Here is a 26390-nt window from a genome sequence, read left to right on the forward strand (position 1 = left end):
TGCTGAATATAAAGAAAGTTTGAATGTTAAAATTTCCAGAGTTGATATGTTAGCCCAGTAAGAGACTGGAATTGGAGAGATTTGTTCAGTATCTAGATAAAAACTCCCAATTACAGATACTATTAAAAAGTCAAACCAAAAATAAAAACAAATCCTAACTATACAAACCACTTTAACAAAAAACCTATAAATCCTACACTTATTGCATAACCACATATCTCAAACATGTCCCATGTTCCTTGTCTTTTACCATCTCTATTTCTTATCCTTCTTTACCCTTGCCCTTTTTTTAAACTAGCTTTCTTCTTATTATACTACCATTTCCAAATCAAGAAAGTAGTATAGTTACTGGCAGGGGCAAGTTCCAGGAAGGACATTCCAGGGATCATCATGTGAGAACTTCAGAATGCAGAAGTATTCAGCCAGTAGTATGTACAGATAGTTGGATATAATGATAATGCCCAGGTAGAGGAGGTGACTGATACTAATGAAGTACTGAACATTCCAACCGAGTGGAGTGGCCGTACATGTTAATGTGCTGTGGCTATGGAGCCAAGCTCTACATTCAGGAGATATGTGGGTTCGAACCCCACCATCGGCTGTCGTTCTGAGAAGGGTTTTCACTGGTTTCCCATTTTCACTTCTGGGCAAATGCCGGGACAGTTCCTGTTCATAGGCCACAGGTGACTCATTCCACATCTTTAACCTATTTTATTCAAAATCATTCATTTCATCTTCATTAGCTCAACTGAGGCTGGCATCATACATATTTGATTATTGTTTGCATGAAGGAGCTGTACCAAATGAATGGAGAGTTGCTATAGTAGCAATACCACTTTAACATGGCATCAATGGATGGCCTCTCTGGGATACCTCAAAGATTTCAGGTCAACAATGACTCTCCAAGCAAAAGGGTTATAAACATAAAGAGGATAATTACAGGTCCGTTAGTTTGACATGTGTTGCTTACTGGGAAAACATTCTTTCTGATTATATTAAACATATTAGCAAAATTACTAACTGGTTTGATAGAAGGCAGTTTGGGTTTAGGAAATGCTATTCCGGTGAGGCTCAACTTGTAGGATTCGAGCAAGATATAGCACTGTTATATATCTAAATCAGCCTTGTCTATACTATTAAAATTGTTTATTTATTTCAATCAATAAACACCATACATGTTTTGAGAACTTTTAGAAGTTCTATTCTTCAGTGGCCCAAAAACCTCCAAACACTTCTTGGATTTGACCTATCATCATCTCGTATTTAACAACAATCAAGCAACTATTATAACATACGTCATATGTATAACATATTAAAACTTTTGTACTAAACAATTCAAAATTAACATATTAGGTACAGTATGTCAGTCAAATAAAACTCCAAACTTACAATATTCTACATAAAATACTATTAAAATAACAGGCTGGTCCAGTATCTAAAACATTTAAAACTACATATAAATCAAATTATCATAAAATAAGGGTCACTTTCACTTAAAATACTAATAAAATCCTTCAAATGAAAGTTTTCGTTTACAGCAAATTGTTAGGGCTCCTTCTGTTGAACACCCCACGAACAATCTCTTACTGGGTAGTTAGCCTTTCATTCGTCTACAGTGAATTGTCATAAGCAATAACCTTCATCATTTATTGCTTATAATTATAATGCTAATCAGGTAAGAAAGAAAGCCGACTTATATTTGGGAGTAAAAGTCAAAATAGCAAAGTGAAGCAAGGACATCGACTTTCTTAAATAATGTATAACACATAACTTGATTCCTAATTTTTTTAAAGGTAAACTCTAAGAAACACAGGTCTTCCTTCCAAATAATGAATACTCAAACCTGTACCAATAAGATTTGGCTCAGGGAAGAGATCAAATTCTTCTATAGGAAAAAATCTTTCCTCAATAACAGGCTCTACCAGATGCACCTTGAAACCACCAAGCTACTATCCAAGGTCCAACAGGCAATAGGACCTTTATCACTAACTTATCTAAGGTTGTTCTGGATGATATTGAGACTTCTATTTTGAGCAGAGGTCCTAAACATAATTGGCCCAAATGTAATATATTTGACAATGTAATCACTACTATGGCCAAAAGTGAATTAGCCAGCAGTAAACTCCTTCCTAATAGTCAAGACTAGGTCAGGCATGAAGCAATAAAGAAATTAGGTAACATCCTCAAAACTATTGTATACCATTAGTCCCAACAGTCTTAAACAACAATATCATTGCCATCGATGCTTTCATGGCCTGTACTTATAGACATGATACTGTATAGGCTTATGCCGTGTCAAGAAAATAAGGTGAAATTCTTTATGTTTCGCATAGAACTGTGCTCTGCGTCCTCAGAAGAAATCTCGAATGCCCACAAGAAAGGCTTCTTAAACAATGACTCTTTAAAATTTAGACGTTATAATAGAAGTGGAAATGGTACGTTCATTCACCACCAGATGGCTCCCTGGACGTGGCACAATGCTAGCATTCGAAGCGGAAGTTGACCAAACCATCAAAATCCGTCTAAGCTGTTCACATAACGTGTGTACGTAACATATGACATTGACAGGTATATGACATAGACACAAGCCTGGAATGAAACATTTGGCGACGAGGAACGAACGAATTTGGAAAACACCAAGACGAAGTAACAATAGTTAAAGGACAGGGAAGGGAACTACCTACGTAAATTCTTAATGGCTGGCAACCAGGTATTACTTAATTGATAGCCTTTCTCGTGGACAGTCGAGATTTCTTCTGAGGACGCAGAACACAGTTCTCTGCGAAACGTAAAGAATTTCACCTTATTTTCTTGACACGGCATAAGCCCAAAAGCCTATACAGTATCATGTAAACAACAATATCAACAACATTAATAAGGACAAAGTTTTTACACAGAAACAAATCTACGATCTCAGAAAGAAAATTGCTGCTCATAATCTTATAATTACTAAGGCAAACAAAGGTCACTCTACTGTCATTATCGACGAAGCTGAATATATAAGGAAAACAGAACAATTCTTCTCAGAAAGTTCAATCTCTACAATTAAGAAGGATCCGACCACTAAGCTTCAACGTCAACTTAAACATGTTCTTAAAAACACATTATATTTGTTAACAGATTATGAGTGCAACACTCTTCTTATCAACAGGAATCCAAGCCCATCTACGGCCAGAGCGCTTCCCAAGATTCATAAGGTCGGCATCCCTATTAGACCAATATTTAATTACAGATCCAGCCCTTTGTATAACATTTTACAGTTCATTCAGAAGTTCTTTAAAATAAATTTACCGAGCTCGATAGCTGCAGTAGCTTAAGTGCGGCCAGTATCCAGTATTCAGGAGATAGTAGGTTCGAACCCCACTGTCGGCAGCCCTGAAAATGGTTTTCCGTGGTTTCCCATTTTCACACCAGGCAAATGCTGGGGCTGTACCTTAATTAAGGCCACGGCCGCTTCCTTCCAACTCCTAGCCCTTCCCTGTCCCATCGTCGCCATAAGACCTATCTGTGTCGGTGCGACGTAAAGCAAAAAACATTTTTTATCCAACAAATGCATCAGGAACACCAAAGAACTAGTTGATAAGATTAATCATATTGAAATTAAAGCCAACCACTCCATCCACTCTTTTGACTATGTTAATATGTATCCCAGTATCCCCATATCGGAAGTTTGTTCCATTATCCAAAAGAATTTGGCAAAACACAGTAGATAAAGCCAGCCTGACATTCTTGAATATATTTCTGTTTTAAAATTAGTTTTGAACAACAATTATTTTAGTTTCAATAACACTATATATCAAAAGAATGGTCTAGTTATGAGGTCGCCAGCCTCAGGGATTTTGACCGAAAACTCCCTCGATAATTTGGAATATACCAAAATTTCAATAACAACATTTTTAATAATATTTAGTTCTGGGCCAGATATGTGGATGACACTCTAGTGATAATGAATGAGAGCTTATGCAATGCCACTACTATTCTATCAAACTTGAATACACTTGATCCACATATCAATTTTATCTTAGGATCAGAAGTTGAAAAAAAAATTAATTTTTTAGATTTAACCATCTCAATTCCCTCAGCTACAAGATCTACAGAAAATCTACGCAAACTGTCAATACTATTCACCAAGACTCTCTGCACCCCCAAGCCCACAAACACGGCACTTATTATAGCATGGTATACCATTCTTTCAGTATTTCATTACCTAAAAGGGACCTCATACAAAAACTAAACATCATCAAAGTACAAAGGCTTTCATGGCCGGAGTCAATATAATCAAATTATTCCGGGCTATTCTGTCGTGGTCTACTCTCCCCTTGTTCCTGTCATACGTTTCAAATACTGCTGCGGTAGTCATCATCTGTGATGTCGTCTAAGTATTCTCTTCTGTGTCCTGCTGGTGACTGTGATGGTTGCTGGGGAGGCAGCTGTATTTATATCTGAGCGTACGGCCTCCAGTTGGTTAAAGATCTGAGCGCAATCGTGGACACTTTATATAAAAGTTCTTGAACAACACCTTCCCGCAAACAATTTCTTACTGGTATGTTAACCTTTGTTTTCACTACGATATACTACACTATAAAATAAAAAGTAAAAAGAAAGGCTAACTTACCAGGAAGAGATTGTTCATGGGGTGTTGATCAACAGAAGGAGCCCTAACAATTCACTGTAAACGAAAACTTTCATTTGAAGGATTTTATTAGTATTTTAAGTGAAAGTGACACTTATTTTATGATAATTTGATTTATGTATAGTTTTAAATGTTTTAGATACTAGACAAGTCTTTTTAATAGCATTTTGTGTAGAAGATTGTAAGTTTACAGTTGACTGACAAATAGTAGGCCTACCTGATATTTTAATTTTGAATTGTTTAGTACAAAAGTTTTAATATGTTATACACATGACTCTTATAATAATAGCTTGATTATTGTTAAATATGAGGTGATGACAGGTCAAGTCCAAAACGTTTTTGGTGGTTTTTGGGCCACTGAAGAATAGAACATGTAAAGTTCTTGAAATATATATGCATTTAGTGATTGAAATAAATAAACAATACAAATTTTTAATGGTGTTGACAAGGCTTATTTACATATATAACAGTGTTTTTCAGTGGTGAATATACTGAAGTCAATGTAGACCAAAACAAATTAAATCACAATGGTTAAGTTAATGAATTCCAAAATATAGCATGTACAGTATTTTAGATTCGGGAGGTAAAATGGACCGTTATCACTATTGACCTATCCAAGGCTTTTTATAGGTTAGATCACGCAAGACTACTGGTGAAAATGAGGGCTATAACACTCAGCAAAAGACAGGTTGAATGAGTGGCTATGTTTCTAGAAATGATGATATACTGTCATCATCATCATCATCATTAATATCCCACTAGAGTTGCCCGGGTGTTGTTAACAAGCCTCCTCCACTCCTCTCTGTCCTTCCACTTTTCATGCTCCATTACATCCGCCACATCCAATCCAGCTTCTCTAATGTCCTTCCAAATCTGATCCACCCACCTTCTTCTTGGTCTTCCGACTGGTCTCTTTCCCTTAACTTCTCTTTCTACTCTTTTAACTTCTTGCTACCCGTTCCTTTCCCATTCTTTTTACATGTCCAAACCATCTCAGTCTTGCTTTCTGTATGTTCTGTACTAACGGTTCTATATTTAGCTCTTCTCTGATTTTAATATTTTGGATTCTATCTCTTCTTGTCTTTTTAACCCATGTTCTTAAAACTTTCATTTCTACTGCTTGGATCTTACTATCTTGTCTCTTATTAGTTAACCAGCGTTTCTAGTCCGTATGTAGCAACTGGTATGAAATACTGTTTATATAATGTTAATTTCGTCCTCTTGGATACTTTGTCATCCCATAAAAGCTCTCTGACTTGATGATAAAGTGTTGTACCTTAACTTAGTCTGTTATTAATTTCAGGGTTGATTTCATTACTTCCCTTAATAATGCTACCCAGATATGTAAACTTTTCTACATTCTCTAACCGTTCTCCATCTACGTTCACTTGGCTTCCCTTTTTCTGTTTTCCACAGTGCATGACTAGTTTTCCTTTTACTAATTACCATTTCAAACTCCTTCAGATTTTCATTCCAAATGTCCAGTCTCCTTTGTACTTCCTTTTCTTCCTTTCCCCAAATCACCACATCATCTGCAAATACCAAAGCATTCACTTCATCACTACTGATACTCTGTTTTACACGTTTTATGATTTCATCCATCAATATAATAAAACAATAATGGCGAAAGTGCACTTCCTTGCTTGAGACCATTTTTTGTATACAACATTTTTATCTTGTTAATTAATGAGTTTGGTACTTTCCTTTTCCATTAACATTCCCATACATGTTTTCTCTTAACTGTATCATAAGCTTCTTCCAAATCCAAAAATACAAAGATGATTTCCTTGTTCCTTTCCAGATGTTTTTCCATTATCATTCACATTGTAAATATCAAGCTGATCTATTCGGTCTAAAGCCATATTGTTCTTCCTCTAACTGTGTTTCTATTATATGCCTCTGTCTTTTGTCTATGACTTTCTCCATTATTTTTAGCCCATGTGATATACCTCTATAGTTTTCACATTTCTTCCTATTTCCTTTTTTGAACAATGGTACAATGCTTCCTTGTTACCATTCTTCAAGTATCCATTCATCCTTCCATATGGCACTAAGGGCTCCGTATAGCCACTGTAGTCCACTGCTCCCTGCTGCCTTAATCATATCAGCGTTGAATAAGTCTTTTCCACTTGCTTTACGTTTGGTCATTGCTTTCACTGCCCTTCAAGTTCCAACCATGCTATCGGGTTCTCTTCTTTTTCTTCATCTATTATTTCCATTTTCTTATCTCCTTCTTCCTCCGAGCAGTCATCCTCATTATAAAGTTTTTCAAAATATTTTGCCATTACCTTCTGAAGACCCTTTCCGTCATGTACTAAGGATTCAACTTCTCTCTCTAATGCCTTGATTTTTTCTTGATTCATTCTTTTTGATTTTATTATTCTGTATAATAGTTTCTGATTTCCATGACTATCTTGCTCAATTTTGTTCATAAACTCTCCCCAACATTTCTCCTTTTCTTCCTTGATACTCCTCTTTACTTGTAGTTTCAATCTTTTGTATTCCACATGCAACCTTTCTATTTTATTCTCATCCCTCTGATACATTTTTTGCTTTTCCTTATCCATTTCTTTCTCCACCTTGCTCCTTTCTTTTATTTCTTTTTTATTTTGTCTGTCCACCACAGTGTCTCCTTTCCCTTAACCTTTGCTTTCATTTTTCTGCATACCTCAATTGCTGCTTTCACAAATGTCTGTCTTAAATTGCCCCACTCTTCTTCTCCACTTCATATTTCTGTCTTAGGCAACTTCCTTTTTACACAATCTTGGAATGCCAGTTTTTTATCCTCTTCCTCCAATTCCCAAATCCTGATCTTTGGTTTCTTCTTCAGTACAATTTTAGGGATTTTTACTTGTTTTAATTCCACACCTTCCATACTTTCACTGGGGATTATCTTCGTTTTCATGACGTATCTTCCCCATTCTCGGTCTGTTTTTATAAAATCGATAAGTGTTCCATACTGTCCATCCCAATTATACTGTACAGAGCAGTAATTAAGTTGTAAGATTGTAAGCAACTACAAGAAGACCTTGATAATGTTGTGAGATGGACAACAGACAATGGGTACAATGGTAAACAGGAGGAAAAGCCAGGTTGTAAATTTCACAAGAGGAAAAATCCTTTTAGCTTTAATTACCGCGTTGATGGGGTTATAGTACTTCATGGGGATCACCTTAAGTACCTAGGTGTTTTTTTTTTTTTTTTTTTCTTCTTTCAAAATGCTATTTGTTCGGCACATCGACCTACAAATAACTTTTGCCCCTACTTGCACCACGTGATATGAACTTGCGTGTAATTGGAACAGAGGAAGTGTAGAGTGTTGAATGTAAGGAAAGGAACGTTAAGGACGACACAAACACCCAGTCCCCAGGCCAGGGATATTAATCATTTACATTTAAAAAACCCTGACCCAGCCGGGAATCGAACCCGGGGCCGCTGGGTGACAGGCGGATGCGTTGCCCCCTACACCGCGGGGCCGGACTACCTAGGTGTTAATATAGAAATTATCTTCATGGGGCAATCACATTAATGAGGTTGTAAATAAAGGTTACAGATCTCTTCATATGGTTATTAGGGTATGTTAGGGTTGTAGTAGGGATGCAAAGCAACGGCCCCGCGATGTAGGGGTAGCGTGCCTGCCTCTCACCTGAAGGCCCCGGGTTCGATTCCCGGCCATGTCAATGATTTTTACCTAGATCTGAGAGCTGGTTTGAGGTCCACTCAGCTTACGTGATTACAATTGGGGATCTATCTGACGGTGAGATGGCGGCCTTGGACTAGAAAGCCAAGAATAACAGCTGAGAGGATTCGTCGTCCTGACCACACAACACCTCATGATCTGTAGGCCTTCAGGTTGAGTAGCGGTCGCTTGGTAGGCCATGGCCCTTCGGGGCTGTTGCACCATGGTGTTTGGTTTAGTAAGGATGTAGGAGAGGGTGTATAAGTCTCTGGTACGACACCAATTAGAGTATGGTTTCAATGTACGAGACTCACAGCAGGTTTACTTAATATGAGAAATGAAAACGATCCAAATGAAAGCAGCATAATTTGTTCTGGGTGATTCCCAACAAAACAGTGTTTTACCAAAATGTTACAAAGTTTGGAATGGGAAGACTTGGGAGTAACGAGAAGAGCTGCTTGACTAAGTAGTATGTGATATAGATGTTGTAAGTTCCGAGCTGTTGGTGGAGAGATGGTATTGAATGACATTATTAGGTCTTCTTGCCACAGACATTAGTAGATGAACATGTTTGAGAAGGGATTTTAAAAGTGGGAAAGATCATGATATGAAGATAAGGTTGAAATTCAAGAGGACTAACTGGGGAAAATATTCACTTATTAGAAGTATTAGGGATCTAGTTTAGATCTTGCAAATGGCTCTGAAAGGGGTCATGCTGACAGTGAATTATAGTAGGAACTTGATTATCTGGACCAACTGATACTATGGATCATCCAGACAAGCAAAGTTCTGGACAATCATATTCCAAATTTTACTGTAATAAAATAAACATACAGTATGCATAGTGGAGTATATGAATCATTAGGTTATGTACTCGTGCTTTGCTACGGAATTCTATATTTTATATGAAATTCTAGGTAAAATACCATACAAGTTGTAAGATTTTATTAGATTGCAATGCTCTTAGCGATACCTAAGAAACAATATGGGGAGTTGCGGTCCCTTGTTTCCCATGTAAAGTTTGAATTAGGGGAGTTTTCTTTATAATGGCAGGCCCCATTTCCTGCTGCCAGTCACAGTAGAGTTTTGGTGTTTAGATTACAATGGCAGCCCCTCTTGCCTACTGTCAGTCACAATAAATTGAGGGGAGTTTTCATTACAAAGGCAGGCCCCCTTTCCTACTTCCAGTCACATTTTAGTTGGGGGTTTTTCTTTATAATGGCAGATCCCCACTTCCTATTGCCAGTCACAATCAAGTTCAATATAACAGCAAGGTCCCTTGCCTACTATCAGTCACAATCTAATTAGGGTGTTTTCATTATAGTGGCAGGCCCCTTTTCCTACTGTAGGTCACACTCAACCTGGAAAGTGCTCATTATAATGGCAGGCTCCCCGTCCAACTATCTTTATTTAATGCTGATTAAATACTTATGCCTTCTGTAAATCCTCATATATATACTTCCCTTCTTCAATAATGATTCCTGAAATGTCCTTGGAACCTGTTTCTGCTTTAAGTACCTATACTTAGTGTCACCTGTGGTGGGACAGCCAAGATTTAAAAATGATCAAAATTGCAATTTGGTTTTGTAAAGTATCCAGTTATTGTTTAATTGGACCTCTCGAACAGCAAAATTAACTGAGTACAAAATAATTTTGTGTTTTGTATAAATGTACCTCCTTTGAAAAAAATATTTATTTTTTAATTAGAACTGGAAATGTGAAAAAAAAAAAGACATTACTGAAGAATATATTGAAATTTTTTTTAAAAATTATTGAAACTGATGTGTTTGAAGATGAAAAATATTTTGAACCAATGAATTCTTTGAAAACAGGATTATGTTGGAAGAAAGTTTTGTAATATCGTATAATGGTATGTTCATTCTGATACATAACTTTTGAGGCAGCTTGTACTGACACGTGTAGATTTCTAATTATGAAATACAAATGGAACTCCTGAATAAGGGTCCAAAGTACAACTGGCCTAGTGAAAAAAAGGACGAGTAAGTACCGCCTATAACAAAGACCACAATCTTAATGATGACACAGAGGCAAAAAATCCTTTATATGAGCTAACTCCAAAGTTATTAGGTATTGTGAATTCGAAACATAATACAATCCCGCAGACTTTTAGAACTTTTTATACTAACGCTCCCACCACCACGCCAAATGTTAGCCCCGCCCATCCTGCTCCTAACAGCCCTCTAACAACAACACCTGTGCGCAAGGATCCGCCCCCCCCCCTTCCACCCCCCACCACCCTCCATGTCCTTCACCGCCTCAACCACACCGTTATAATACTAGAAGTAGAAAGGTCAGTCAAGCTAGCGTTGCTGGAACATCCCGATGTACTTAACATGCACCGTACGAGTAATTAGGCATTTTTGACGTACAGGAAGCCTCATGCACAATTCCATTTAACTAACTCTCTTTAACATTTTGTTTGAGGTAAAAACTCAATCATTCTTTCGAACAAACATTTAAACAGGGTTAATAACACCCTCATGACCGTCTTTGTGGATCCAATTGATTCCATACTAAAATGACTATACACTGACATCAGCTAGCTTTGACACAACATTTTATCATTAACAACATCTCCAACAAGAAGTCCCATCTTCTTTTTTATGACTTTCTGATAAATCAACCATACATATTTTAACACATTTGATACGTTCACACGTCTATTTCAAATAACTGACATTGATTTTACTATCTTGAACTCATGCTATGGGAATGGAGCAAACATCCCACTCGGATGATTGTGCTTTTACACTCAAGGCCGTTACAGTCCTAATGATGTATAAGAAGAGGATCTATTTTGGTTTCAAATGCTCAAACATTCATAATTAACCACATTATTAATCTTCAGAATTAATTCACAGTATTTTTAACATACTTACTGTGCAATATCCCTATTTTAGGTGTTATAGTATAACATTTTATGAGATCATTGTCCAACATTTTACTCTATAGTTTATAAGATTAGAAAGATCCCATATCCAATAATTTTTAAGATTGATATAGATGACACCCGTAAAAAAAAAGGGTGAAACATGTACCTATGACTTTTATGTATTATGTATCAATTTTAACCACATGAAATAGTGGATTGTATTGTATTGTATTGAACAAAGTATAGATAAGAAATGTGTATTGAACAGGTGGATCTATAAATAATTATAATATTTGTGATATGTGACAAGCCTTCCGCTAACCACGTGTTTCACATTGCATGTGTTGTGTTCAAATTTTTTAAGTCTTCTCTAACAAGTTTCAAAATGTGTGTTGTTAATTTAAAGTTTTTCAATCCATGTGTTTCTATCGTAACACCTGCGTGATCATCTGTTGCTTGAACTGCATTATTAAATGGTGTTGGGTGCTGTACTTCCTTGTCTGACTTCATGTTTATCTCTTGAACAGCTGGCGTTCCTATCTGTGGGAGACAGCTGATTGCTGACCTACTTCGAGCCTGTGCACACATTTTACATCTTTAAAAGTTACTTGTGTCGTATTCTTCTTGTTCTTCTTCCAGATGACATAAATGTAGTGTTGATTGTTATACTGGTCATCGTGTTTGGGTTAATAATTTTTAGCATGGAGACTCATTGGAGTTTTTTTGGTTAAACATCTGTTTTGGTAAAGTTTGAGCAGTAAATGTTTCGGTTAATGGTCGCAATATTTCGATGATGTTTTCAAGTGTTTTTCTGTTTTGCAAATCTAGTGTTTTGGCTAATTATTTTCAAATTGCATTTCTTGATGCCTGCGGTGTTTTATTTGGGAGTACTCTTAGTGTGCAATCTTTTAAAATTATCTGTTACGTCGTGTTTTGCCTCAGTGTTAAATCTAAATTTCTGGTCGTGTACTGTATGGTGTTTCGGTCTTCTACTGTATCTGGGTTCGTTTCCAAGTAAGTATGGGACTACTTGGGCGGTTCACAGCCAGTTGCTAAATTCCTCAATCAGATAAGAGATTATGGGGTCTTTGAATCTGCGTGAAAATGTTCCTAGTTCTTCTGTGTGGTGAACTTCAACAGTCACATTCTAACAAGGCTGCAGACCAGCCTGAGAAGTTCCAACAGGGCCAGCAGAGAACCTCACACGTTCTACGTGTTATATGCAGTCGTCAATAGCAAGACGTCAATATTCAAAAGGTTGAATAGTTCCCTGTTGAAGTTCACCGCAACATTAAATAAGACTAATCCATGCCAAAGGAGGATGTATATCCTAATTTTAAATGTTTTTATGCACTTTGTTATATGTGACACACAATTTGGATCTCACCACATCAAGACCTTGTGTATCAACACATCAAAGAACAATCTTAAGACTTTAGTGATTAGCTTGCCACAATATGTGTGACTTTACAACTTGATAGATGCATTTTTTTCATATTTTAATTTGATATTTCGTTTTAGATGTTAATGAGTCATGCACTAGTTTCCTATAGATTTTGATTCCATTGTTCTTTTTAATGTTTTAGTGCTAATGGTTTAGTATCGATGGTATTAGCTGAAGATGTCTACTAAGTGGACGAAACATGTACCAGTACTTGCTGTCAGGTAATAATTTTGTCTGAATATATAGTGTACATTCCCAGAAAGTGGATACTGCCATGAATGAAACATGTTGTATCATCTCTGGATGCCTCACACTAACTAATATCGGAAAGGTATACCGCACCTAAGGTACAGCATCACAAACTAGTTCAATGGTAAGAAGAAGCTGACATTGAAACAAGAGAGGGTCAATCACCATCCTCTGCATGGCCCCCAAGCAACGTAGTAAAACAGAGTTTCAGATCACAGAAGAGTTTCATAAACAGCATCAAGCCTGCAACAGCTAAACCAAATGCTCTCAGGAACCAGTATTGGAAGCAAACGACAACACTATCAGACTGGAATAAGGCAAAAGATGGAAGTGCAACTCATGACTCACAGCCAAGGGCAGTATGAAGAATGCTTAATAAGATAAGAACTAGGACGGTAAGAACTGAGGCCACCCTAAGAAAATAGGGCATTACACAAAATTGTGAGTATGGTGTTTTTTAAGACCCGGAGCATCAGCACGATTGCCTGAATTGTCCTGTGGAAACCCAACGTGAAAATCTTGATGCAGTCGGTACTGTTTCATGCTGGAGCGACCACAACCATCATCATCATCATCATGTGAGGTTCAAGTTATCTGTCATGACAGGCTCTAAACATTCAACCTGTGTATACTTCTAACTCAACAGGCAAAATGTCCGCCAAAATAAAACTCACCTGAAATTCTTGAATAAGTTTCTTCTCAATCCAGCTAACAACATGACCAATGTTCACACGTCGCTCTCCAAATTTAGGACGTGCAGACAACCAAAGACGTGGATTTCCTCTAAAGCCATACCTATCAATAAAACAAATTTAAAAGTCTTCAAAGAGATTTTGAGAAAAAGAGGAGAAAGAATGAAAGAAAGAAAAATAATGTTTATGACAAAAACTAGTAACAATATATGTTTTTGTCTTGTACTCTGATACTTTCATTCTTGAAATAAAATATTAAAATACAAATTTCTAACTACAATATTACTTATTAAATAGACATTTTTATGTTAACACTTCAATATTCGTATAATTGTAAAATTATATTGGTAGTTCATATTAGTAGTTAATATACACAGGAGGAACAGGAAAAAGAACAAAATACCACACAAGTTGGTGATTCACCGTTCTCTCAAATAGTTTACACAGACAGTTAGAGAAACAAATAGGTCTGTAACTTCCTGCATACTTAGGATCTTTGTCATGCTTGAGAAAAGGAATTAGAATTCCTTCTTGCCACTGTGTTGGAAACTCATCCTCAATCCAGATTTGGTTGAACAACCCCCCAAGGAGCTATACGAGGCTATCCTCGCTCAGGTGTTTCAACATCTGATTATGAATATTATTTGGTCCAGGAGCTGTGTCCTTGCAAAGTGCCAAGGCGCTGAGGAGTTCCTACCTGTTTTTTTTTTTTAATTTGCTTTACGTTGCACCGACACAGATAGGTCTTATGGTGACGATGGGATAGGAAAGGCCTAGAAGTGGGAAGGAAGCGGGGGGGTGACCTTAATTAAGGTACAGTCCCAGCATTTGCCTGGTATGAAAATGGGGAAACAACAGAAAACCATCTTCAGGGCTGCCGACAGTGGGGTTTGAACCCACTATCTCCCAGATGCAAGCTTAGAGCTGCATGCCCCTAACCGCACGGCCAATTTGCCCGGTGATCCTACCCATAAAGGGCATGTTATAGTCCTCTGAAGCTTAGTGGCAAAACTAAGGTGATGATGGTCTGCCTTCCGCTTCAGAATTAGGAAGTCACGATGGTACTTCCCAAAACCAGGCACATCAACGAAATGATTTGTTAGATGGTTAGCAAGCGTGGGTGGATCAGTGACGATACTGCCTGCAATGGAAATTCCCGGTACTGAGGATGATTCTTGTACACCTGAAATGCATCTAAGTTAAGCCAACACCTGAGATGACTGTGTATGCGACATCATGGAATGACATGTATCTGTCCCATGAAGCTTTCTTTCTCTGTCGAATAACAACTCGCGCCTTAGAGCGAAGGTTTTTAAATGTTACTAAGTTGGCCACAGTAGGCTGCATACTGTATAATTGAAACAAGAGATGGTCAATCATCATCCTCTGCATGGTCACCAAGCAATGCAGTATTAGTGGAATGTCGTTCTTTTATAGCTGCTGCAATTTCTTTGCTCCACCAAAGAAAGAGTTTTCGTCGAGGTGTCCCAGAAAAAGATGGAATGGACTCCTCAGCAGCAGCAGGAATAACTTGTGTGATGTAAGTTATATCGTCGTCTATGCTCTGGCTATCTGCATCAATAAAGACAGCTAGTGATGTGAAGTTTGGCCAATCAGTACATTTAAGAATCCATCGAGGAGGAGCCTGGAAGGATTTCTGTTTCAACACAGTAAGAATAATAGGGAAATGGTCACTGTCACAGAGGTAATCGTGTACATCCCACTGAAGCATGGGAACGAGCGCACAGCTACAGAGACTAACATTAATGCGGGAGAATGTACCGTGCATTACGCTGAAAGGTGTTGGTTCCATTGTATTCGAAATGCATAAATCCAGCACTCCTATTAACTGTTTCAACTCCCTCCCTCTGGGGCAAGGCATTTCAGAGCCCCATAAAGAGTGATGAGCATTAAAATCACCCAATAAGAGGAAAGGAGGTGGGAGCTGATCTATAAGATCAATTAAATCATTGATATTAAGGGGCTAGCCTGGTGGGAAATAAACATCGCAAACAGTAGTTATGACAGGCCACATTACACCTACCATTACTGCCTCCAGCTGAGTTCTTAATGGAACTGCTTCGCTATACATGTCAGAACGAGTGAAAATACCAACACCATCGGAAGCCCAGTTGGCATAATACTGTTCAGTCGAGTATAGTCTTAAATTTCTCAGGACCATTTGATGACCTGTTCTGAGATTAGTTTCTTGAACACAGACTATACTCACCGTGAACTGTCTGATTAGCTGGCGTAGTTCAGCGAGATGCTTGTCATAACCGTTATAATTCCACTGTAGCAGTGCCACAGCGTGGACTACCAGAATAAGGGTTAGGTTTTAAGCGGTGAGATGCTTTCTGACCTACATTAATATCTCCATCTGAAGATGGAGATAGATGCACACTTTGAGCTTTTTGGACACTTTTCGGGAGCGGAGTTTTCTCTTTCAAGGAAAGCGCACAGGTTTAGGAGCAGATGGACCTCCTGATGGAGGGCATGATTCCCTTTTTGCAGGAGGAATTGGAGAGCGCCTTGTAAGGGTGTCCTTCTTTCCTGCTTTATTTTCTGCTTTAAATGGGCTGAGAGGTGAATTCCCAGCTTGGGTGTAGACTTAGGATTCCCAGCTTCTTTGTGGTTGAAGGTTGGGTGGTCCCTAACTTTGAACTTTTACTGTTTGTGGCTTTGCTCACAGAAGCAATAGCTGCCTTGGGCGCAGCGATCTTCAGAGATGTTGCTGAAGTAAATGACGAACCTGGTAGATTCTGTGCTATCATGCTGAAGTCTAGTGTGTTGGCAGGTGCATTCATAGAATTGAACTTATGGAGGGCTTCCTGGTAGGAAAGACCATCCAGGGTCTTTTGAGTGGTATGAAGACCAGAGCAGCTAGTGCACCTGCAGGGAAGTCTGCACTCTTCTGCACCATAAGCTCCTCTTCCACATGTACCACTCACATACTGATTTGAACGAGATACCGTGTGTCCGAATCTTTGGCATTAATACCACCGCATGGGAGATGGGATGTACAGTCTCACATCGCAACGTTAGGTTATAACCTTGATTTTATCTGGCAACACTGATGATTTGAAGGAGACAATAAACATACCTGTGGCAACACCTTCACCGCTGACTTTGCATGTAATACGCCGGATGTGTGTCATGCCACAGTGGTTCACGTCTTCTATCAATTCATTGTCAGAGTTCAGAATGAGATTATGGTGGAAGATAACTCCTCAAACAAGATTCAAGGTTTTGTGCTCTTCATTTTGACAGGAATATCACCAAAGGGGTCGCACTTGAGCAAATAATCAGCTTGAGGTGCAGTGCAAGTCTTGAGCAGCAAACTACCATTGCACATTTTCTTTCCTTCCAGTTTGCCATAAACACCTTCAATGTGTCTGCTGAACAAGATCGACTTCAACAGCTTAAATTCTTGCTCATCGGTTCTGGTAGTAACTAGAAACCTAGGGAAGCTGGATTCCATACTCTCACGCTGCGCTTGTTCCCAGGGGGTTGCCTTCCTCAGGAAATCAAATGTTAAAGACTTTGGTGGCAGACCACCCTGGGTAGACTGTAGAGATTTGTTTCCAGCCATGCCCGGAAACATCCTCTCTGAATGCCACCCACTCCAATCATGGGCCTCTGTAGTTGAACCAAGCTGCCAAGGCAGTACACATCTGGTCATAGCAGGTATTGCCTGGAGTCCAAAGTTGGAAGATGCCTAATATGGAATGACTGTGGCAATGAGCACTAGAACTCCCTTCCTCAAATCACCTGCAACAGTATGCATCCCATAGCATATACAGAGTGATAAGTATACATTAAAAAAATAATAACCAATTAATAATAGTATGTCCTTCTGGCTTTCGGCTGTGCGGGGACCTGCGTTGTTATGCGGATACTAGTGCTGAATACATCGTGTCCCCACCCAACTGGATTCTTGGGGATACTGTTGGAGCATACCCACACACGTAAGAGGTCCCTCCCCAAGCAGCATGCACATCAAAATGTTGAATCAGTCTGCAATAAACCCCCCGCCAAAAAAAAAGAGGGGACTGATGGCCAAATGACCCTTTTAGTTATCTTCTATGATAGGCAGGGATTACCAGTGGATGTATTCAGCCCCTCCTATCTACAGGGGGTACAATACATGGTATCAAAGCCACAATCCATTTTCGTGTCTAGGTCAGCCTTTTTAGTCGCCTCATATGACAGCCATGGAATGCCATGGGTGTATTCTTCATCTGCGCCCCCCCACCCACAGGGGGTGGATAACGTAAAAGATCTGGCTGCAGAACGTACTGAATGGAGAGCTTTTCTAGATGCCTTTTGCTCCACAAGGAGAAAGCAATTAGATTAAATTGTCAAGGTTGTGTCCTCCCTCCTAGGCAGTTCTCACTCATGTTGGATTGAGTTACGAGGAAGGCAGTGACAGGGAAAAGCAGAGGTATACAGTGGAAGAAAGAGAGCTTCCTTGAAGATCTCGACTTTGCTGATGATATTTGCCTATCATCCAAGAACACTGAACGTATGAAAGGGGAAGCTGTTGGAGTTAGAACAAGAAGCAGCAGCTGTTAGGCTTAAAATAAATTCTGCAAAGACAAAGGAGATGAGAATCAATGGTACTGCAAACAACCAGCTAAACATATCTGGCAAGCAAATAGAGGAAGTTAGTTCTTTTGTCTTCTTAGGGAGCACAATGACAAAGACTCGTGGTGCAGAGGAAGATGTCAAGGCTCGAATCTGGAAAGCAAATGACTCATTCATTTTACTATACTCTATTTGGAAAAACAGTAACCTCTCAATAGAAACCAAGATCTGACTCTTCATTACCAAAGTGAGGTCTGTTCTTCTTCACAACTGTGGATAATGGAAGGACACTAAACAAATCACACACCATCTACAAGTGTTCGTAAATCGGTGTCTGCGGCATTATCAATATAAGATGGCCTGAAGTGATCACAAATGGAAACCTGTGGAAGGAAACCAACCAGAAACCCATTGATGTAGAAGTGAGGAAGAGAAAGTGGGGATGGATAGGACATACATTAAGAAAATAGGACGGAGCAGTTGACAAGTCTGTCTTGGAATGGAACCCAATAGGAAAGAAGAAGCACGGACGACCTAGGAACACTTGAGGCCGAACTGTTAGAGAGGAACTGATTGGAATTGGGAAACATGGGATAACGTAAAAGATCTCACTGCAGAACGTACAGAATGGAGGGCTTTCCTGGATGCCTTTTGCTCCACAAGGAGAAATAGGAATTAGATTAGATTAGACTGATGATGATTCTTGTTCTAAGGGGAAAGTCAAACAGAAAACAATTAATTAGAATCACTGACGTTGAAATGTCATGCAACAGCATATCTGTGCAACATGAAGACATAATGACAAATGTAGCAACCGAGGAACCAAAATGATCTAACTAGAAAATTCAGCAAACAAAACAAATTTCAAAACTGGAAGCCCATTACTGAAACAATTAAAATAAAAACCAAACCAATAACCTATCAGTCACAAAGGCAGATAAAGATAAAACAACTGTCATAAAGAAAAAAAGACTGCTACATACAAAAAATGAACATATCATTAGCAACAATGGAATACAAAAGACCATATGTGACCCTACCAATAAATTTCAAAGCAATATAAAACAAGTGATCAAAAATCAGCTTTTATCCTCACCAAAGAGGAAAATCCCAAGATACAAACATTAAGAGCACTCTCCAAAATCTGCCTGGTGTGAAAGAGGGAAACCATAGAAAACCATCTTCAATGCTGCAGAAAGTTCAGTTCAAACCCACTATCTCTCAAGTGCAAGCTGACAGCTATGTAACCCAAACTGCACGCCGCTTGCTCGGTAAATAAACAGACACATGCTCCATCCAATAGTAAATTTCAAAAATGCACTGACTTACAATGTAAAAAAAATACTACTCAATCATATGCTAAAAGAAAAGATATCAAAAACATATCAGAACTAGAACTAATAAAAGAACTAAATAAATTGAAAATAACAAAAAGCACAAGAATTATACCTATCAATATCATCAACTTGTACACTAACATACAAATAGAATAATCAGTCTAAAAGAAAACTATTCACCGCAAGAAACAAACGAAAAAAAAAAAAAATAATAATAATAGTAATAATAATAATAATAATGATGATGATGATCATCAATTCCCCTTCTCCAGCTGACACCGGGTGGGAGCAAATATGGTTCCTCTCCACTTCGTGCTGTCTTTCCACCATTCCTCATCCAACACTATTCCAGTCCAGGTTCCATTGTCCTATGCTGTTCTTCACTGAGTCCATCCATCATAAACTTGGTCTCCCTCGTCATCCGTCTTTCCAGAGCTTGTCTTGGTAGTCCTTCTTCTTTCATATCCTTGACATTCCACACAACCTCAATCTGTTATGTTCCAGTTTATCATTTAATTTTTGCATATTTAACTCTTTTTGCATGTATTCATTTCTCACTCTATTTCTCCTTGTCTTCAGTACCATACTCCTCAAAAATTTAATTTCAGTTGCCTGTATTCAACTCTCATCTCTCTGAGTCATTGTCCAGGTTTCTGCTGCATACGGTATATCATTATAGGTACATTGGTACACCTTTATTCCATATTCATCTCTGTATCAGGTGATAAAAGGGACTCCCCAGTTGTATTCTTCTACTAATTTCTGTAACCAGTCTGTCATTTTCTGTCAGTTCACTTCCTAAGTGAATAGCATAGTGCAAATGGGTGATTTCAATGCGAGAGTTAGAAAGAGAACTGAAGTTCTACTACTTTTGTTCCTTGTCTCGTTTTGATGGCTCCTTTTCCTTCTTTACTTCCTCTACTCATCACCAATGTCTTGCTCTTCTCCATGTTGATCTTCAATTCCAATTGTTCAATCATTCTATTCAGTACATTCAGTTGTTGTTGTTGTACCTCCTCTTCATCTACTCTGCAGATCACATCATCATCTGCAAACATCATTAAATTAATTTTTTTTCACTCTATATTACTGTAGTCACATCCTAGTTTGTGAATCTTGGGCAACGGCTGAGTGGCCTAGTAAGTGGTCCTGAGAGTCGGGATACAAGTTGCTGCAGAATGGGAGTGGGCATCTTGGACATATTCTGAGTCATGGCCTTCCTTGTGCTCAGGCGTTTAGGGCTATACAATCCACCGATGGTCCCTAACCTGTTAGAGAAGAGATCCTCACTTGGACTATGTGTAAGTAAGGTAGCATCCTGTGTCTTGAGTTTACCAAGCTCAGAACATTTTAAGCAAGTCTCGGACCTATGGGAGTAACGGAGTCCCACTCCCATTTGACAGGCGAAGGACTCATTGGAAACAACTTGGTGAACAAAATGGAATTACATGAGGAGCTATCAATATTAATGTGGCTTATGGAAGAAAGAAAGTAGAACGGGCTGAGTCAGCAAAGAGGATGCATCTGGATGTGCTAGGAGTAAACGATATTCGGGTAAGGGGAGATAATGAGGAAGAGATAGGAGATTATAAAGTGTACTTGATGTGTGTTAGAAAGGCAAGGGCACAGTACGGGGTAGGGCTGTTTATCACGAATACTATTGCATGCAACATAGTTTCTGTCAGGCACGTAAACGAGCGAATGATGTAGGTAGATTTGGCACTTGGAGGAATTAGGACGAGAAATGTCTCAGTGTATTCACCATGTGAGGGTGCAGATGACAATGAAATTGACGAGTTTTATGAAGCAATGAGTGACAACGTAGTCAGGGTCAACAGCAAGGATAGCATGGTGCACATGGGCGATTTCAATGCAAGAGTTGGAAAGAGAAGTGAAGGATACGAAAGGGTAATTGGTATTTGTGGGGAAGCTAATAGGAATGGGAAGTGCTCGCTGGACTTCTGTGCTAGTATGGGTTTAGCAGTTATGAATACATTCTTCAAGCATTAGGCTATTCAAATCAAATAAAAATCTCTTTATCTGCAAATGAGGTGTCTACCTCGGTGGCAAATGGTACACTAAAATACATTATTGTCAAGAACTAAATATTAACAAGAGAAGAAAATTTTCCTATAACACAATATTATAGGCCTACTATTTACGCTAATAATTTTTTCTATTAAACACACAGCTCACCCTTAATAAATTTATATTGTTTACAAAATTCTACTTATAATATCTCCTGTACTACTTACAAATATAGTCAACTGATATACAGTATGAGGAATTACTTCAAATAATACTATACAACTGGTATAAGATTAAAATTTACACTGCATTTATTTACTTTTTTTTTTTTTTTGGTGCCAATTATGGAACCTAAGTAGTATAATGACCTGCTGCGTCTTAACCAGAGCCCCTTTTGCCACCACTTTTCAGAGTTCCTGAAGGGCCTTCACAGCTACTGTAGCAGTCCCAGGGCCCTCGAAGTCCCCACTGTACTTCACCCCTACAGGTAGTCCCCTACTTTGGCTGTCCAAACACCTTAGACCAGGGGATGGAATTAATTTATTCACACACATTTTTTATTTACATTAACCTGCACTGGTCGAATGCCCTCTAACATTTCATTTATTTTCTCTGTTGCTGTTTATTCTCTTCTTGAATATCTGTACAGATTTTGGAAAAGGATCAAACACTACCCCTGGTAAACTGTTCCACTCCTTCACACCCTTCCCATTGAATGAATCGCTTCTGCTAAAATTCCTTCTAATTTTATATTTGTGGTCAGTCCTGCCGATATAATTATTTTCCAACTGAAGCCTCTCGCGGATATCTCCCCATGCTGCTTCTCCTGTATAGGCTCTATATAATCCTGTAAGTCTAGTTTTCTCCCTTCTCTTACTTAAAGTTTCCCACCCTCGTTCCTTTAACATTTCTGATACACTACTCTTTCTCCTGAAATCCCCTGTTACAAATCTTGCTGCTTTCCTCTGCACACTATCTATTTCTTTTATTAGGTATTCTTGGTGAGGATCCCAAACACTGTTTGCATATTCCAATAACGAACGAACCATACTTAAGTAACTTTTCTCTTTTAATTCTTTGTTGCATCCTTTAAGTAGCCTCATTATGACATGTAATGATCTGTATGCTTTCCCAACAATGTCATCCACGTGACGTGCAAATTACTTTCAAATCTCCCACCTACTGTAAGTATCTGCACTTTCCATCTTTTGGGATAACTACCTCATCCAAAGTATATTCAAATTCAGTTTTAAAACTTCTGTTTGTAAATGTTGTAACAGTTGATTTGCCTCCATTAACCTTCATATTATTCTCCTCAATCCATTGTTGGATACTTTCAAAGTCCCTTTGTAATTCTGAACAATCCTCAATGGTATTTATTTCCCTTTAAACAATTATGTTATCTGCATACAATCTTATTTTTGATGTTATATTATTCTCTAAATCATTTACGTATATTAAGAAAAGTAACGGACCGATTATACTACCCTGTGCAATTCCCTTCCAAACTTTCTCTTCCTGCGATACATTATTTCCTAGTTTGACTTTCTGAACACTTGAATTTAGAAATAATTTTATCCAATGTGTAACCCTTACGTCCAATATTATTCCCTCCAATTTCTTTAATAATATTCCATGTTCCACTCTATCAAAGGCTTTGGAAAGATCTATGGCTATGCAATCTAACTGGCCTCCTGAATCCAACTGATCTGATATGTCCTGCTGAAATCCCACCAGTTGTGCCTCAAAAGAAAATTTATTTCTAAATCCATACTGAATCCTCATGAACCAATCTTTATCATCACATATCCCCCTGATGTACTTTGATATTAAACTCTCCAGTATTTTACAAACTACACTGGTCAGGCTGATTGGTCTGTAGTTCTCTGGTTTCCTTTTGTCACCCTTTCCATTATAAATTGGTATTATGATAGATTCCTTCCATTCCTTTGGTATTACACTATTATTTATGACATAGTCAAAGAGAAATTTTAAATAAGGCACTATGTACCACCCCATTGCCTTTAACACCTCCCCAGTAATTTGATCACTTCCTGCTGCTTTTCCTTGCTGAAGCAGTTGGATTTCTCTGAAAATATCTTCATTTGTGAATGAGAAGCTTCTTGTTTCCCTCTGTGTCTCTCCCGTCTCTATCTTCTGTTTCGGTTTCCAACTCTTGACAATCATCTACTGAATCTATGAATTCCCTACTAAAGAGGTTTGCTTTCTCAGTATCTGTTAAATAGTGTTCACCCCCTTCTCCCACCATTGTAGGAATTCGGATTCCTTTTCCTTTTTGATTCCTGATATATGAATACAGCTTTTTCCATTTCCCTTTGTGGTCATTATGCTCTTGAAGTATGCCATTCATATAATTCTCTTTTGCTTCCTTTTTCACTCTATTCAGTTCCCTCATTAGCTGTTTTATAGTTTCTCTACTCTCCCTACCCTCTTTGATTTTCCTGTTTACTATTCTACATTTTCTTTTTAATTTTCTCATTTCCCTTGTATAATAAACAGGGTCTGAGGTCATTTTACCCTTCTTAACAGGTACAAATCTCTTCTCTCCTTCCCAAATGATTCCTTTAAATTTAGCCCAAAGTGTATCCACATTACTTCCTTTACTTATCCAACAACTGAATTGTGATTTAAGGTAAGTCGCAAATTTTTCTGTACAATTTCTTGTCTTGTGTGACCCTCTTATTAAGCCTTTTTTGGTACCAGTCCTACATCCATTATTACAGCCTTATGGTCACCTATTCCTTCAATTACCTCAGTTTTATCAACAATTTTCCATGGTTTAACTAAGAATACATCTAGTAAGTTATTGAAACGAGTCAATTCTTGTACTACTTGTGTAAATCCTCCCTCCCAAATTAACTTATTTGCCAGTTTCTGTTCATGGGTTTCACTTGCAGCTCCATTCCATTCAACTTCAGGCAAGTTTAGATCTCCCCTCCCTTTTTATCTCCTTTGTCTCTACGATAGACTGTGTACCCTTCTGGAAATACTTCTCTATTGCCCACCCCCTTCTCTCAACCACGATTCCACTCCTATCACCACACCAGTCTCATAAGATTCCATCAATTTCCGAATTTGGACTATTGGACTATGGGATCAAGGGTAGATTATTAACACCAATCAAAGACATTTATGTTGATAATTGAGCTGCAGTGAGAATTGATGGTAGAATGAGTTCTTGGTTCAGGGTACTTACAGGGGTTAGACAAGGCTATAATCTGTCACTTTTGTTGTTCGCAGTTTACATGGATCATCTGCTGAAAGGTATAAAATGGCAGGGAGGGATTCAGTTAGGTGGAAATATAGTAAGCAGTTTGGCCTATGCTGACGACTTGGTCTTAATGGCAGACTGTGCCGAAAGCCTGGAGTCTAATATCTTGGAACTTGAAAATAGGTGCAATGAGTACGGTATGAAAATTAGCCTCTCGAAGACTAAATTGATGTCAGTAGGTAAGAAATTCAACAGAACTGAATGTCAGATTGGTGATACAAAGCTAGAACAGGTCAATAATTTCAAGTATTTAGGTTGTGTGTTCTCCCAGGATGGTAATATAGTAAGTGAGATTGAATCAACGTGCAGTAAAAGTAACAATTAGAATTAAGGAAGGTTCAACCTTTTCAATACAAAATGTGTTGTATAAGGTGTTCACAACATATTATTTATTATATTATTAGTACCGGTTTCGACGCTTATTGCGCCATCATCAGCTAAAAAATCACAAGTGGGCAAAGTACATATCACAAAAGTTGTATAAATAATTCTTGCATGGCAAACTACAAATGATGGACTGCTTTTCTCCTTAAAGGCTAGAAGAAAAAAATGAGTAAAATATGATGATATAATATGACACATAAAAGCATTATAGTCTAATGAGATAGGTGAGTATTGTGCAATAAAATTGGTCTGATGATTGAACATAAAAGTCAGAACGTGATAATAAAACGATGTAGTAAAGTTGTCCACTCTTCTGTTGTTGTTCAATGGAGACACATAAGTCCGGGTCCAATGTTATGTGAGGTTGGCAAGACCATCAAAAGGATTTTAGCAACATCATTTTATTATCACATTCAGACTTTTATGTTCAATCATCAGACCAATTTTATTGCACAATACTCACCTATCTCATTAGACTATAACGCTTTTATGTGTCATATTATATCATCATATTTTACTCATTTTTTCTTCTAGCCATTAAGGAGAAAAGCAGTCCATCATTTGTAGTTTGCCATGCAAGAATTATTTATACAACTTTTGTGATATGTACTTTGCCCACTTGTGATTTTTTAGCTGATGATGACGCAATAAGCGTCGAAACCGGTACTAATAATATAATAAATAATATGTTATGAACACCTTATACAACACATTTTGTATTGAAAAGGTTGAACCTTCCTTAATTCTAATTGTGAATCTCAGTTCAATACGGGAAAATTAAGTTTTTAACTTATAATGACAAAACTAACCAAGCAAAATTTAAAGCCCATCAATACATGGGCCTAAGAATAAAGATTGCAAAATTGGGCAAGGACATTCGCTTCTTAAAACAATGTTTATTATACAATTTAACCCCGAACTTTCTTAAAACCAACTCAAAAAAATACAACGAAAATCTCCTCAACACTCGAAAACCCAAGTCAAAGTAAATAAAATCTGGCTTAAGAATGAAATAAGATTCTTATACAAGAAAAAAATCTTTCTTGAATAACAAACTATATGAGGCGCATCTTGAGACAGCACATGTACTTTCCAAAGCTCAATGGGACATATTCCGAACTAAACTTGCGGATAAACTGTTCAATATACTTGAGCAAAAACAAGCAACACAT

At 38.0% G+C, this 26390-nt stretch overlaps 1 protein-coding gene across 1 annotated transcript in view; it reads right to left on the bottom strand.

The window, feature by feature from the left end:
* Positions 1-13055: 13055 nt before the first annotated feature.
* Positions 13056-26390, bottom strand: part of LOC136862482 (testis-expressed protein 2) — a 483604-nt gene continuing 470269 nt past the window's right edge. Inside the window, exons 15-16 of the mRNA XM_068225772.1 lie at positions 13531-13693; positions 13056-13205 (exon numbers count right to left, since the gene is read on the bottom strand). Of these exons, the coding sequence (XP_068081873.1) occupies positions 13056-13205; positions 13531-13693 (313 nt within the window). The remainder of the gene's footprint in view (positions 13206-13530; positions 13694-26390) is intronic.

The sequence above is a fragment of the Anabrus simplex genome, chromosome 1 (assembly GCF_040414725.1).
Source record: "Anabrus simplex isolate iqAnaSimp1 chromosome 1, ASM4041472v1, whole genome shotgun sequence".
NCBI classification, from domain to species: Eukaryota; Metazoa; Arthropoda; class Insecta; order Orthoptera; family Tettigoniidae; genus Anabrus; species Anabrus simplex.